A 14,395-nucleotide genomic window follows, 5' to 3' on the forward strand; every position below is an offset into this window, starting at 1 on the left:
GGGATATTTACATCCCCTATCTTGATGATTTTTAACTGCTTTCATACATGAGGGGTAGTTAAGCTGGTATAGCTAAAGTTGTAGAACATGTCTCAATACGTTTCCTAAAGTGTGCAGCCCATTTCTGAGGCAGAAGGAAATGTAGCTGTGGTGGTATATTTATGACAAATGAAGATATTCTACCATTAAGAAAAGGTGCCTTGTAAAAATTAAATCCTCTAAACCTTAAGGGGGGGAGGGTATGGGTTACTTGAATGTTGGCATATGGCAGAATTTAATCTCATACTTAAGGGCTACATGTTTCACGGGTTATAATATATTCCTATAAATTAAAATGTTTTCAATGCTTACACTTTAAAAAATAAATGTCTTCCTTTAGCACATACATCTCTAATCCCACCCAGCACTGAGGAAGCTAGGAATAACTGTGAGTTCAAGGCCAGCCTGGTCTGGAATGAGACTGTACCACTAAAAAACAAACAGGGAAAATGTTTCCCAGTAGATTGTGAGGCTCCCGACAAAGTATCTGTTAGAAGACAAAACGATTACAAACTGATAAAATGATTTGTCACCATCAGGGCGGTGTAGGTGATCCAGGTGAAATTACAGCCTGGTCCCTCACGTTTGCTGAAGTGCTGGTTGGTGTCACTGACGCCAGTCCTCAGTGGGCCAGCTTGAAAAGTTTCCTCCACTCTCTGTAACAGGTGAAAGCAAGACCATCGTGAAACCGAACAGGCAGGCGGTTAAAGTAATTGGCTAACTAATGACAAAACTAATGACAAAACTAATAACTAACTAATGACAAAAGTAGTTACCAAGTGGTACAACTCATAGTGAGAATCCAAAAGCCAGCTGCCTTCTACAAAGGCCTCCTTGGTTGCAGGTCCTATGGTGGCAGTTCAGGGAGATGAGCTCAAGGAGTCAGAGGAAAGCCCCCAACAGTGTTGCTAAAAAGTGAAGAGGTTGGAGTTTTTCGAAATGATGCTATGTGAGGGTCTTCAGCATGAGACGGCAGGAAATAATAAACATGCAGTTATTAGTTGCTTAAGCAAAAAACTGACCATATTAGAAAACTGCCTCCCTGGGGCAGAGCAAACTGCTGCCTTTATGATTTGAGGGAAATTATGAAACTTAAAGATCGGCAAACTTCCAGAGGCAAGAGTAAGTTAGCGTGGACTAAAGAATGGAAGAGCTGCAGAGCCCTGGAATCTTGCTGTGTAGCCGTTAGCCTCAAGCCTGGGTCTTCTGAGTTCTGAGGTTGTAGGGATGCACCGTCGTGCCTGTCCCTCTCCGTCACACTCTTCTAGACCATTGTCCCAGGGACAGGGACTTTCCTCTATTCATCGAGTATATGCCTGTTCTCAGTACTTAGAGTTGATAGTTGTAGGTGGTTTGGGGTGTTTGTTTCCTACTGTCTTAAGATGGTTTGAGAAAAGAGGGGTAGGTATGACATGTTGCTTATAAGTTGTAGAATGTCCTTAGTGATGTTTCTCAGCCACCAACCAGCCCTCTTCTTCCTTTAGCTATTCTATTGAAATTATTGTTAATGCTTGCTTCCAGATTCTTGTGTCTTAGTAAATTGAAGGAAGTTCACGCAGCAGATTGCGTACTAGCAAGGGGAAAGCACAGCAACAGTGCAGGTCAGGTGCCCTGCAGAGACGTGAGGAGTTGGCTGTCTGTGTTAGGAGGACTCCTGGCTCCAGGTCAAGCCGGCGTCTCGGCCTCGCTGTATGGGCTCTCGGAGGAAGAAGCGCATTTTTGATCGCAAAGGGAGCATGAGGAGTGTGGGGTGGGGTCTGTTTTGCTTGGCAGGCTTGGCTCGTTGCCTCTCTCATGATGCATCCAATGTTAATCATACACAGTGCCCGGCTATGGGTAGGCGTAAGATAGTATTTAGGAACACTCTCTTAAAAGTTCACTGAGCATAGTTTGCCTTACCGCACAATGTTCCAAAACTAGTTCAGGCCAGATCTGCCCTCTCATCCTATTCCTAAAGTATCTAGGACTGTATTTTGTCCATGAAATAGGGCTTCGTGAGATTTAGAAAAGTGCCCCATTTTGTGGTGGAGTGTGCTTGTAGTTGGTCAAGTTGTGGATCTTAGGATCCTCACAGCTTGTGTGGCTAGTGCCTGCTGGTGCAGGTCAAGAAGGGTGTATGCGTTGCCTAAACAAAGTGGGTGACAAGTCAGTAAGCTATTTACAATACTTCTGTCCCAAAAAGATAGAGCTAAAAAGGATTGTCTGTAATTCTTTGTATCTTACCTCATTATTATTATGCATGTGTGTGACATGCATGTGTGAGTACTTATACCATGTGCACCACATGTGTGAATATCAGAGGACAGCTTTGTGGAGTTGGCTGCTGCCTTCCACCTTAACATTGATTCTGGTTGTCAAACTCGGGTTGCCAGGACATTGACAGCAAGCACTATACTTAGCTCTGTAGTAAACTTGCACCACGCTCCACAAAGTCTAGTCTAGTAATTGTTTTATGTAAATCTGCTGGTCTGTCTGTGTTATAAAAGCACATAAATACCAAGACTTAAGATTGTTTTTCTTCTTCTTTAACAAGGTACTGAGTGTAACAAGTGTGCACCATGCGTGAATATAAGCTAGTCGTTCTTGGCTCAGGAGGTGTTGGGAAGTCGGCTCTGGTAAGTCATTCTCGCTCAGTGTAAGCAAAATGTTCTTTTCTATTGAGGCAGTTTTTGTTTTTTCTCGTATTTAGTAGTCAAATGGAAATCTTGACTTTGAATTTCTAATTCTCCTGCCTTTACATAACTCCAGGAATGCTGAGCTTAGAGCTTTAAGGCCACGTCCGTTTTCTGTAGTGATGAGGATAGAACCCAGGGCTTCACGCAGGTGGCAGAGCACTCCAACGGAGCTGCAGCTCAGCTTGTGTTGTTTATGTTTTTTGTTTCTTGAGAGACAATTTTTGTCAGGTACACCAGACTGGCCCTAAACATGTGACAGTCCTCGCTTGTGCTGGAATTATAGGTGTGTATACCACATATGCTTTTGGTTATTTGTCTTGGTCTGATTAAGGTATGATCCCATAGTTTTACAAGAAGTATAGATTTTCTTTAATTTTAGACAATTATTAGGTGTATCTGAATGGGTAGCATTTATATTATATGAGAATTAAGTTTAGGCTTTCCAGTGAGTAGCAGCCAATACATGTATGTATATTTGCATGTTAGTGCAATATAGAGAAATTAGGGGTTTTTTAACATTTATAAATATGTGTGTGTGTGTGTGTGTGTGTGTGTGTGTGTTTGAAATTAGTCATTTTCAAGCCTTTGACTATCTAGTTTAGTATTGTTTTAATGGGCATATTTTCCCTAGCAAGAATTAGCTTTAGAAGAAACAGTTTGATGTGATGAGGGTTGGAGAATGGAGAAGACAGACAGAACTTAGCAAAGAACCACAAGAACATGGATCAGGAGGGGAGTGTAGTGCCTTCCTGCAGTCCAGCACTTGAGGCTGAGGCGAGACCCAGAGTTAACGGCCAGCCTGGGCTACATGGGATTGTGTTTCAAAACAAACCTAGATTGACTTTCTCTTTACTGTTAGTAAGATAAACCATCTTTCTTGGTTATTTTAAATGGCCACCTAATGCTATGCATGATAGCGCATGCCTTTAGTTCCAGCATTCAGGAGGCAGGGGAAGGTGGGACTGCGGGAGTTCAAGGCCACCTGGTCTCCAGAGTGAGGTCCAGCCAGGCCACACAGTCTCAAGACCACCTCTGTAGAGTTTGACCATACTCAGATCAGACTGAGAGGTGTATAGAATGTTCATTTGCTTTTTTGTTAGTATCTGCAGTATTGGGGAGATGTGTTGACTGTGCTTGTGGGTTAAAATTACAATGCCAACACTACACAAATGCTATTTGAGTCACTGTTGTACTCACTGTATATATGTATAGTGAGTAGTTGTTACACTGTATAGTTAACAGTGACAAACTTTATATGATCAGTGTACACACGGTCTGGTTTGTTCTTATCCTGAAATACTTTTTATCCATAGTTGGTTATGGAACCCACAGATACAAATAGTTAACTGTAATCTAAAACTACAGATTTAAACTGAGCACAGCAGTGCAGACCTATAATCCAACACTTGGATAGGAGAGGCCAGAGGGCCCCTGCAAGTTCAAGGCCAGAGTGCTCTCTACATATTGAGTTTCAGAGATACATAGTGAGACCCTATCTCAAAAAGTAAAAATAAGTTTACAGACTCAGATCTGTTGTTCTTTTTAGAATATAATGTTATTTTAATTTTTTTCCAGACTGTACAGTTCGTTCAAGGAATTTTTGTTGAAAAATATGATCCTACGATAGAAGATTCTTATAGAAAGGTATGTTACTTTTTAAAGGCCTTTTGGTTTTAATACAAATGTAAAGACTTATTTTTTTAAACCCGGCAGTGGTGGCGCACACCTTTAATCCCAGCACTTGAGAGGCAGAGGCAGGCGGATTTCTGAGTTCGAGGCCAGCCTGGTCTACAGAGTGAGTTCCAGCACAGCCAGGGCTACACAGAGAAACCCTATCTCAGGAAAAAAACAAAAAAACAAAAAAACCCGAACAAACAAACCACCCAAAAAACAAAAAAAAGACTTATTTTTTAATTGTTAATTATCAGACGTTTTATATAAATTAAAATGAAAAGATGTTTGTTAGTGGGAAATTGATGTGCTGTTTCTGGTCATTGCTTACCTACTCCTGTCAGCAATGCACGAGTTCGTAGAACTTTTAAATTTGTTCTGACCTGAGAATTGTGACTTGAGTGTCACTTCACACAGCAGCCCCAATATTCCCGGCCTCCCTCACTGGAAAGACTAACAGCCTTCAGCTCTCTTACTCTGTGGAGGCAGCCTCCAGTGGGCAGCCTAGCCTCCAGTGGGCAGCCTAGCCTTGCCACTTAACACCTCCTTGAGACTGCCACAGCAGAAAAGCTAGTCCTGGTGTTTGCTAGCTCGGCACATAGTGATAAAACAGTGTGCACGCATATTTAATTTAATAGGATGAGAGTTGTCCTCTGCCTTTCTGAAGCACCTGGCCTCCACTTAAGAAGATGTGTGTTTCCATTTTACCATTTGCCTACCACAAAAACTAGAAACTCCTTCCTGCAGCCCAGCTGTGAAGCAGGAGTCTTTTCCTTGTGTATCTAATCCTAAATAAATTTTATTCCTAAATAAATTTTATTCCTAAAAGTGTTTCAGATAACACTGATATGCACTTTATTTCATTATTATGCCACTGCTTCCTTGTGACCCAGTGTGATGAGACAGTAGAGGGCAGGGGTGGGGGCGGTAAAGGCGTACCCAGAGGGCTACAGGGGAGCCAACAGGAGGCACGGTGCACTGTCCAACTGTTGCTTTCCTACCTGTCATTTTGAAGACATTTCTATTCCAAAGTTAGTGTTGAGTGAGTCACATTGTCGAGTTGACATGGAGTTGGTACCTGACCAGAATTTGGGGTGCTTTGAAGCTCGTTGACTGTGTTACTTTTCTATTGCTGTGATAAAACACCGAACAAGGAAACTTGCTATTCGAGCTTACGGTTCTGTGGGCTATCTCCCTCATGGCAGCAGGCCACAGTCAGAGCAGCCTGAAGAGCAGAGCAGAGAGCAGGCTGGTCCTTAGGGTCGTCCTCTGCCACACCCAGACCTCCCAGACAGCCGTACTGAGTGGGAGCCACATGATCATAGCCGTAAACTATCAGGCCATTCTTATTAAAAACTGCCACAGTGACCTATGCAGTTTCTAAATATTGTTTGGTATTATCCTGTAAAGTTATCTGTTGTGCTTTTTACTGTTGTGAATATTTTAAAGTAGTTTTACATGCATTAAAAATAAAGGCATATTTTATGTATTTTTTTTTTTTTTTAGCAAGTTGAAGTAGATGCACAGCAGTGTATGCTTGAAATCTTGGATACTGCAGGAACGGTACGTAAAATAAAATTATCAAAGATACGCACGCAGTGTATGGTACTAGTTTTTAAACGTTGCACCTTCTAAATGCAGTATACCAGTTTCAAAGAAATTTTTTAATGGTAGAGTGGAAATTTTCCTGGTCCATGGGTGTACTAGTCCGTTTAAGATCGTCTAATTGCGTATTTCAGATAATGTTGACAATGCTTGGGTGCACATTTATTCTTTGACGTTATGAAATGCTTATGTTTGGTAGCTTTCCTCAGAAGCACTTTGAAGTAACTGTCAATTCTGTTACTGTAATGAAGTGCCTGTAGCCAACTAACTTTGTAAGTGTAGGTGTGTTTTAGTTTGCTCTGGAGGTGCTAGGTCTAGGAACTGAATGTGGTGATGGCTCTGTTCCTCACAGTCTCAAGGCAGTGGTAACCAGACACAGGACCACGCCTCCCTGGGCCTCTCCCCTGCTGGAAAGAAGCCTGTCCACCAATTGCTTCCCAAACGCCTCACCTCTTAACATCCATGGGATTAAGTTTCTGCCCTCTGGATACCTCAGAATGAGGGTTAAATTTTGGCATGTGAAGCCTTTGGGACTATTCAGTCATTGAGACCATAACAAGCAATTGGATTTGTAGGTATCCAAAAATAAGGGAAGGATTCTGGGTATAAAAAAAAAAATCAGACATGTTCTCCACAAATGCCCACACCTAGTGAAGAAGTGTAGAAAAAACCAGAAAGATACAAATCTGCATGCAGACAGCCCCACAGCATGTGTCACGCTGTATCTCTGGATAAGACTGGGGCGCTCAGCCAGCGATGGCGGCGCACGTCTTTAACCCCAGCACTTAGGAGGCAGAAGCAGGCGGATTTCTGAGTTCAAGGCCAGCCTGGTCTACAGAGTGAGTTCCAGGACAGCCAGGGCTACACAGAGAAACCCTGTCTCGGGGGTGGGGGGGGCGGAGAAAGACTGGGCACTCAGTGCTTTGTGGTAGGTTAAAGGTTGCTCTTAGAGACACTATTTCTGTTCCAGTTGAACATTTGTTGAATGTACTTCTAATATAATTTTTCAAGTAGTATCTTGCTATAATACATAATTTTAAGAAGTGTTACGTGATGCTAAAGTATTCTTCGTTATGCTGTTAGTGTAGGTTTTTAAATTAAGTAATTTGGTATGAAAACATGTTCTTGTCTCCTCCTCTTCCTACTATAGGAGCAGTTTACAGCCATGAGAGATCTGTACATGAAGAACGGACAAGGCTTTGCTCTGGTGTACTCCATCACTGCACAGTCTACGTTTAATGACTTACAAGATCTAAGAGAACAGATTCTTCGGGTTAAAGACACTGATGATGTAAGCAGACCTCATAGTGAATGTTTATGTTTACTCCAAACTTTAGGTAATATTCTGTTTTAAAAATGAAATATTCAAAAAGGCCGGGCGGTGGTGGTGCACGCCTTTAATCCCCGGCACTTGGGAGACAGAGGCAGGTGGATTTGTTGAGTTCAAGGCCAGCCTGGTCTACAAAGTGAGTTCAGGACAGCCAGGGCTATACAGAGAAACCCTGTCTCGAAAAAACAAAAACAAAACAAAACAAAAATTTTAAATATTCACTCAACTTTATTGGTTTTTTTTGAGACAGGTTTCTCTGTGTAGCCCTGGCTGTCCTGGAACTCACTCTGTAGACCAGGCTGGTCTTGAATTCAGATATTTACCTGCCTCAGCCTTCCAAGTGCTGGGATTAAAGATGTCTGCGCCACCACCTGGCTTGCCTTTATTTTATTTTATTTTATTTTATTCTATTCTATTCTATTCTATTCTATTCTATTCTATTCTATTCTATTCTATTCCTACTTTTTTTAAAGTAGGAAAAAACTGCTTTTTTTATTATATATAAGTACACTGTCGCTGTCTACAGACACCCCAGAAGAGGGCGTCAGATCTCATTACAGATAGTTGTGAGCCATCATGTGGTTGCTGGTATTTGAACTCAGGACCTTTGGAAGAGCAGTCGGTGCTCTTAACCGCTGAACCATCTCTCCAGCCCCAAAACTGCTTTTTTTAAAAGCAGTTTTTAATGTTTGCTGCTCAGGCAAGATCTCCTGTCTGATCTCCCAATACTAGAATTACCACCTCCTGGTTTTATATCTCCTATTTTTAGACCATGTGTTTGTGGGGAGGCAGCAGGGATGTGGGAGAGAAATGTTAATAGAGCAGGCTGTGTGTGGCCACATTCACAGTAGACTTATCAGACTTTCCCTATAGCCCAGACTGGCCTTGAACTTGGAGCAAGCCTCCTGCCTTTTCCCAAATGCTGGGTTGATGGGCACAGTCCTTTTAAAGTAGGATCTAGCCACATTTATCTATGACCATATGCCTATATTATGTCTCTGTAGTAGAAAAGGAACATAATGGTAAAAAAACACACCAGTAGCTTCCATTCTAAAACATTAGATTTAGGTGTCCCTGCCGAGTGAAACATAATGGACACTGTAATGTGTTGATTTCAGAGAGTCAACTATAATTCCTCATTACCTGTGGCACTGGTTCTTAAGTTTGTTTGATCTTACATCAGAATTACAGTGGGAATTGCTGCAGGACTTTTGACTCACTAGGCTAGTGTAGAGCCTGGGAATTTGCATTTCTGACAAGTTTGTAGGTGATGCTGCTGTGGGTGTTAGCACCACAAATAGTGACCTCTGTAGTGCTGGGAGGATGGATGTGCACCTATTCCTAGCACAAGGGGCAGAGAGGGGCAAGCAAATCTCTATGAGTTCAAAGTTTAATCTTAAGTAGCAAGTTCCAGGACAGCCAGAGCTTTGTAGTAAGACTTTTATCTCCAAAAAAAAAAAAAAAAAAAAAGGAAGGAAGGAGTCATAGGGTTAACTGAAATCAACTGAAATGAGGGCTAAGAGACTTTATGGTGGGCACTGTCATTGTCTCCACTTCTGTAACTGAGAATCTCGAAGGTTTTGTTTTTCTACAATTGCATTAATTACTTTAAAAAATCTTTTAAAATCTCTTTTAAAAGCCTAAATTCTTTTGCTTATTTGAATTTTTTAGAAAAAAATTTTTTAAAAACGTTTTAATGGCCATTAGTGGTTTGTGTTACTTTACCCTGTGCTGCTCTTTTATAATTACAAACATTAGCTATATCCAGACTGGAGAGGCCATTAATACATGTTGATTTTTACTAAGTTGATTTATTTCATCATAGTATATGAAATAAGAGGTTACAACTAGGACCATGAGAAGCTGAAGTTTCTGCTTTAGGGAACTTCTTAATTTCTCCTTTTTGTATTGTGCAATTCATTAAACATGTGTCAGAAACAAACAAAAAGAAAAAAACATGAAGTTGGTTCACACCCTTAAACATTTTGAAGTGTTGAAATCTGCCAGCTTTTCAAGGTAACATCCTTTGTACTTCCTTTTTAAAAGGTTATTTTGATTACCATGATCGGGTCCACTGTGGTATAAGTTTCCCCTCTTTAGAAAGCACTTTATAGCTCAGTTGTCATTGTGTGTGATTGTGTTTTTGCCATCGTGACTGTCTTCGCAGGTCCCAATGATTCTGGTTGGTAATAAATGCGACTTGGAAGATGAAAGAGTTGTAGGAAAGGAACAAGGGCAGAACCTAGCAAGACAGTGGAACAACTGTGCATTCTTAGAATCCTCTGCAAAGTCCAAAATAAATGTTAATGAGGTATGTGCGTGTGTACTTAGAATACTTTTTGTACTCAGCGTAGCATCGTGAATTAATGGGGAGGGCTGGGGAGGCGGCTCAGCATCGAGGACCTTCCTATTAGAGATCCCTGGGGTTAGTTCCCGGGACTGCCATGCTGACTCCTCGTACCATCTGGAACTCTTATTCCAGGGACTCCAAGCACCCTCTTCTGATGTCTCGGGGAGCCTGCCTGCACATTGTGCACTTGAACTCATGACCCAGACACACACATATCAAAATAATCAATTTTTGCCAGATGGTAGTGGCACACGCCTTTAATCCTAACACTCTGGAGGCTGAAGTGGGTGGGTCTCTAAGTTGGAGGCCAGCCTGGTCTACCAAGTGAGTTCCAAGATAGCCGGGGCTATACTGAAAAACCCTATCTCCGATAATTAATTGATTAATTAATTAACTAATTAGTAAAGCAAAATGTTGTGAGGAACTCCAAGTTAATATGTGTTCTTAAAGGCCAAAAAAGAATCTTGTCCAGCATATGCATGCAAATGAATAACAGTATTTTGGTTTCTTTGTAATACATATAAAGTGAAATTATTGTTAAAGGGGAAGTTAGGCAGAAAGCTGGTTTTAGAAACCATTCATTTCATTGAGTATTTGAGAGAGTTTATATAAAAGGCTAAAACTCAAAAGATAGTATGGTTCTTGAAGAAGGTGAAGTCCCGCAGAGCAAAGGTACAAAAGGCATACAAAGCGATCAGAGACAGGAAAGGACTTTCTTTTTCGTAAGAGATCTAACTGAATTGAGTAGAATTCTTCAGCTCTTACTTAAAGAACTTACTTTAAGGGGAAGAGTTTCAGTCTTCTCCAAAAAAAAAAAAAAGCGTGGTCCCTGTAAGAACACTGGCTTTACACTCATTCTGCAAAAGAATATTTGTGCTCTGGGGATTCCTTTATAGCTGTGGGAATCGCCAGGAGTTTCTTGTTTCACATTTTCATTTTTGGGTTTTGGGTTTTGATTTTGTTTTTCCTCTTTATAACAAGTAGTAGTAGTAAGGTGGTGGTAGTAGTAGTAATGATAATAATAATAATGATGATGATGATAATGTGTTTGCAGATCTTTTATGACCTAGTGCGGCAAATTAACAGAAAAACTCCAGTGCCTGGGAAGGCCCGCAAAAAGTCATCGTGTCAGCTGCTTTAATGGTCTGAATGCATTGTAGCTCTGAGCCAGGTACGGTACAGTCTTCTCATTAACCGAGGTACAGTCTTCTCATTAACCGACGCTTAGTCCTTTCAGAAAGATATGACTTGGCATGGTAATCCTAGTCATTCAGACTACATATCTCATTTACCTGTCATCAGAAGTAAGGAGCTTTTGCATGCGTGAACTTCGTGTTGTAAAGCACATGCCTGTATCCTGGTGGCCCCTGAAGCTGCTGACCAGAGCCCACTCTCTCTTCCCTCTTAGTTACATTTAGATAATTGAGACACAGGAGCAGAGAGAGACGAGCTGTTTTAAGATGTGCATGGTGTGCTGACTAGAGCTTGTGACCTCTACTCAGGGAGACACCGACAGCAAGCCTTCAAGGCAAGAATGCAGTATTCCTGCATTACAGTCGGGACGGTCAGGCACAAAACAGGCTCTCTACTTAACTCCAGGATTGTAAACAGTGCCAAGCCTGCAGTTAGTGACACTGGCAGAGCCTGGATTTCAGCAGTTTGCCCAGCCTCTGAGGCCATACCCACGGCTGTGCTGCAGGGGGTTCACGGCTGCTGTTAAATCAGAACTTAGGTTACGTCTGTCAGGGCCTGAGCGCTGAGCTGGGAGGTGCAAATCAGCAGTGCTGGAGGAAGGGCCTCAGCAGGGAGAACAAATGGGGAGAGCAAAGGGAGACCCGGGGAGACCTGGTGATGGCCATGGCGGTGGTGCACAGCTTTAATCCCACACTTGGTCAGCAGAGGGAGGCAGGTCTCTGAGTTCTAGGACAGCCAGGGCTATACAGACACCCTGTCTCAAAAAAAAATTTTTAAAAAGAAAGGAAATGAAGTTTTTTGTTTTTTTTTTCAGTTAATACTACTATTTGTCTATTAACCCTAATTCTTCTAGTAAGATTGGTTTGACCAGAAATTTTAATGTGATTTTTTTTTTCTTTTAAGATTGATTCATTTCTGGTGTGTGTGTGTGTGTGTGTGTGTGTGTATTTTGCCTGTACCACATGTGTGCCTGATGTCCAGGGAGGCCAAAAGAGGGCATTGTGTCCCCTGGAATTGGAGTTCCGGCAGTAGTAAGCAGCCGTGTAGGTGCTGAGTGGAACCTCGTCCTCTTTACTGTTGCGCTGTCTCTCTGGCCCCCAATTACTTTGGCTCTATTCATCTTTGTAAAGTAATATAGAAATTTGCACAGAGCCTTTTGTTTGGTTGATTTGGTTTTTCTGTGTAGCCCTGGCTGTCCTGGAACTCACTCTGTAGACCAGGCTGACCTTGAACTCAGATCCTCCTGCCTCCAACTAGATTAAATCCGCGCTGGGATTAAAGGCGTGGGCTACCACCACCCTGCTTGAGCAGAGCTTCCTTTCCTCTTTTTTGAGTTTTCTTTGGTCTGGCTTCCAGGACTGCCATCTGTTTTGGATAAAGATACATTATAGAGACTAGAAAACAGTAATATTTTGCTCTTACTGTTTCCTTTCGTTCTCTGTTGTAGTTTCTGTTCATGCATGTATTTTTCCCCTTCCACAGGTCTGAAGAACTGTTGCCCAATTCAACAGTGCCAGCATTCCAACTTTGTTAAACCTACCAACATCTTAAAGGACTTTCCTGTGGTGGTACCCTGTAAGAGGCGGATGAAAGCTACTCTGTCAGTTTGCACATTCTAATCACTTTTCAGTATCACGAGAGATTTTTACTTATATACTAGTTCTAGAGTATGCAGCTGGTAAAACCAGAGGCTACTTCCAGTATTACTGCTAAGAGACATTCTTCATCCACCATGTTGTACATGTCTGAAAATGGTGTACTGTATACTTTAACACACCCCATACTTTGTATTGGAGAGTACAATAATGTAAATCCTAAAAGCACCACTATTTTAGCATAATAAAAGAAAGTCCAAAGAGCTCCTATATAGACTACTCCAGATAACTTTGCTTCTTTGATACTTGTAGCTTATTGTAATTTTTTTTAAATTCAAGGTCATTATCATTGTATTATACAAAATAAGCGCTTTGATTAACACAGCTATATAGTTTTTTTAATTTTTCAAAAACCTGTGGAGACAGTGATCTTGTCTTTAAAATATGATAGTCCTTTCAGTATAATGTCTTAGATTAAAGACGTTGCCTTTAATATCTGTTGGGAAGGAAATGTCCAGACTTTTCAAATCTCCCTATTATATGTTTCCTTTTTTGTTTACATAGGGAACAATGTTTATAGTTGTGTGTACAGTGGGGGTCTACAACAAGAAGTGTATATTTTCAAACAATTTTTTAATGATTTAACAATTTTTGTAAATCATTTCCAGGCTTCTGCAGCTGTAGATTCTCACTGTGACTCCCCTGCTTGCTCATGCATACGTGTGTCTGCAATACCAAATATACAGGTTTAGTATCTCTGCCTGTTAGTGATTGTTTCACATGTGTAACGTTTTGGTTGCGATGTTCACTGGTGGAGAGTACTGTGGATGTGAATGTGGAAGTAATTTTGATCATGTGTAATTGGTCACAAGGCCTCATTTGCAGGAACTATTGCTTTTTTATTTAACAATGCCTTGTTGCTTTGTATGCATTAACGTTTGGGTGTAAAGATTGTGTGTCCATCCAACAGGGAGCCACAGTATTTAAATTGACCAACCTGATGTTACAACGACTTTGAGGTGGCCAAATGTAAACTAAAAGCCTTAATTAAAGTGGTGCAATTTTGTATAACTTAGCATCCGTAGTTCAATAAATTTGGATTGCCGTGCAAGGGCTTGCATTATAATTACTTGCCACTTGAATGTGTTTTGTGTAATGTTTAACAGTGCTAGTAAATAAATATGGGTTTACCTTTTCAAATGCAATAGGTGTTATTTTACGCAGTGTGATTTCATAATTTATAACATATAGGTAAACCAGATTCTTAATTCCAAGAATGATGAATGAAAGATATCAGGGTTCGGTTTTGGTTTTGGTTTCTTTTCTTTTCTAGACTTGTTTATCCACATAAAACCACCTTTGAACTTTCTTTGAGAATGTTATAAATCAAGCAGTAGTGCTATGAACAGACGCCTTTGGCTAGTGTTCAGTGACCCTGGGTGGGGAAAGGAGGAAGGCGTCAAATACTTTGGGCACTGCACTATGGATTGGAACTAATACACAGAGATTTCCACCATTTATGCTTAAAATATTAATATGCTTATACAATTTTTGATGTGGATTTATGCTACTTTTATTGTTTTTGTCTTATGTGTGCTATAATTGAATTCTGTGAAATTTATAAAGAAGGTCTTAAACTTTTTCATAGTATTACCAGCTGCTGGAGCAACTACTTAGTGGTACCTTCTAGTTGGCAGGTGTGCCAGTCCTGAACACGCTGTTTGAAATGGGACATTAAAGGCTTTCATTTTAAGACGGTCTTACTCGTTATGTATTTAAATTACAGCGTTGCAGGCACTGAAAGGCCTAGAGTAGATGATGTGCATGTTCTCAGTTTTTAGTCCCCGAGACACGGTTTAGTAAAGCATGGGCTGTTGTTGTTTTATAATTATCTGGGGATGCCCTCAAAACTGGGACACTAAAATCATGTCAGTTT

General features: G+C 41.0%; 1 protein-coding gene across 2 annotated transcripts in view; it reads left to right on the forward strand.

Annotated features, from left to right (window-relative positions):
- The window catches only part of Rap1b (RAP1B, member of RAS oncogene family), a 31,645-nt gene extending 17,433 nt beyond the window's left edge, over positions 1-14,212 (forward strand). For both annotated transcript variants that reach the window (XM_052165897.1, XM_052165896.1), the window contains 7 exons: positions 2,573-2,654; positions 4,290-4,358; positions 5,892-5,948; positions 7,141-7,281; positions 9,488-9,631; positions 10,725-10,841; positions 12,347-14,212. In XM_052165897.1, the coding sequence (XP_052021857.1) occupies positions 2,598-2,654; positions 4,290-4,358; positions 5,892-5,948; positions 7,141-7,281; positions 9,488-9,631; positions 10,725-10,811 (555 nt within the window). In that variant the 5' untranslated portion in view covers positions 2,573-2,597 and the 3' untranslated portion in view covers positions 10,812-10,841; positions 12,347-14,212. The remainder of the gene's footprint in view (positions 1-2,572; positions 2,655-4,289; positions 4,359-5,891; positions 5,949-7,140; positions 7,282-9,487; positions 9,632-10,724; positions 10,842-12,346) is intronic.
- The last annotated feature ends 183 nt before the right edge of the window (positions 14,213-14,395 follow it).

This window comes from Apodemus sylvaticus, chromosome 20 (assembly GCF_947179515.1).
Source record: "Apodemus sylvaticus chromosome 20, mApoSyl1.1, whole genome shotgun sequence".
NCBI classification, from domain to species: Eukaryota; Metazoa; Chordata; class Mammalia; order Rodentia; family Muridae; genus Apodemus; species Apodemus sylvaticus.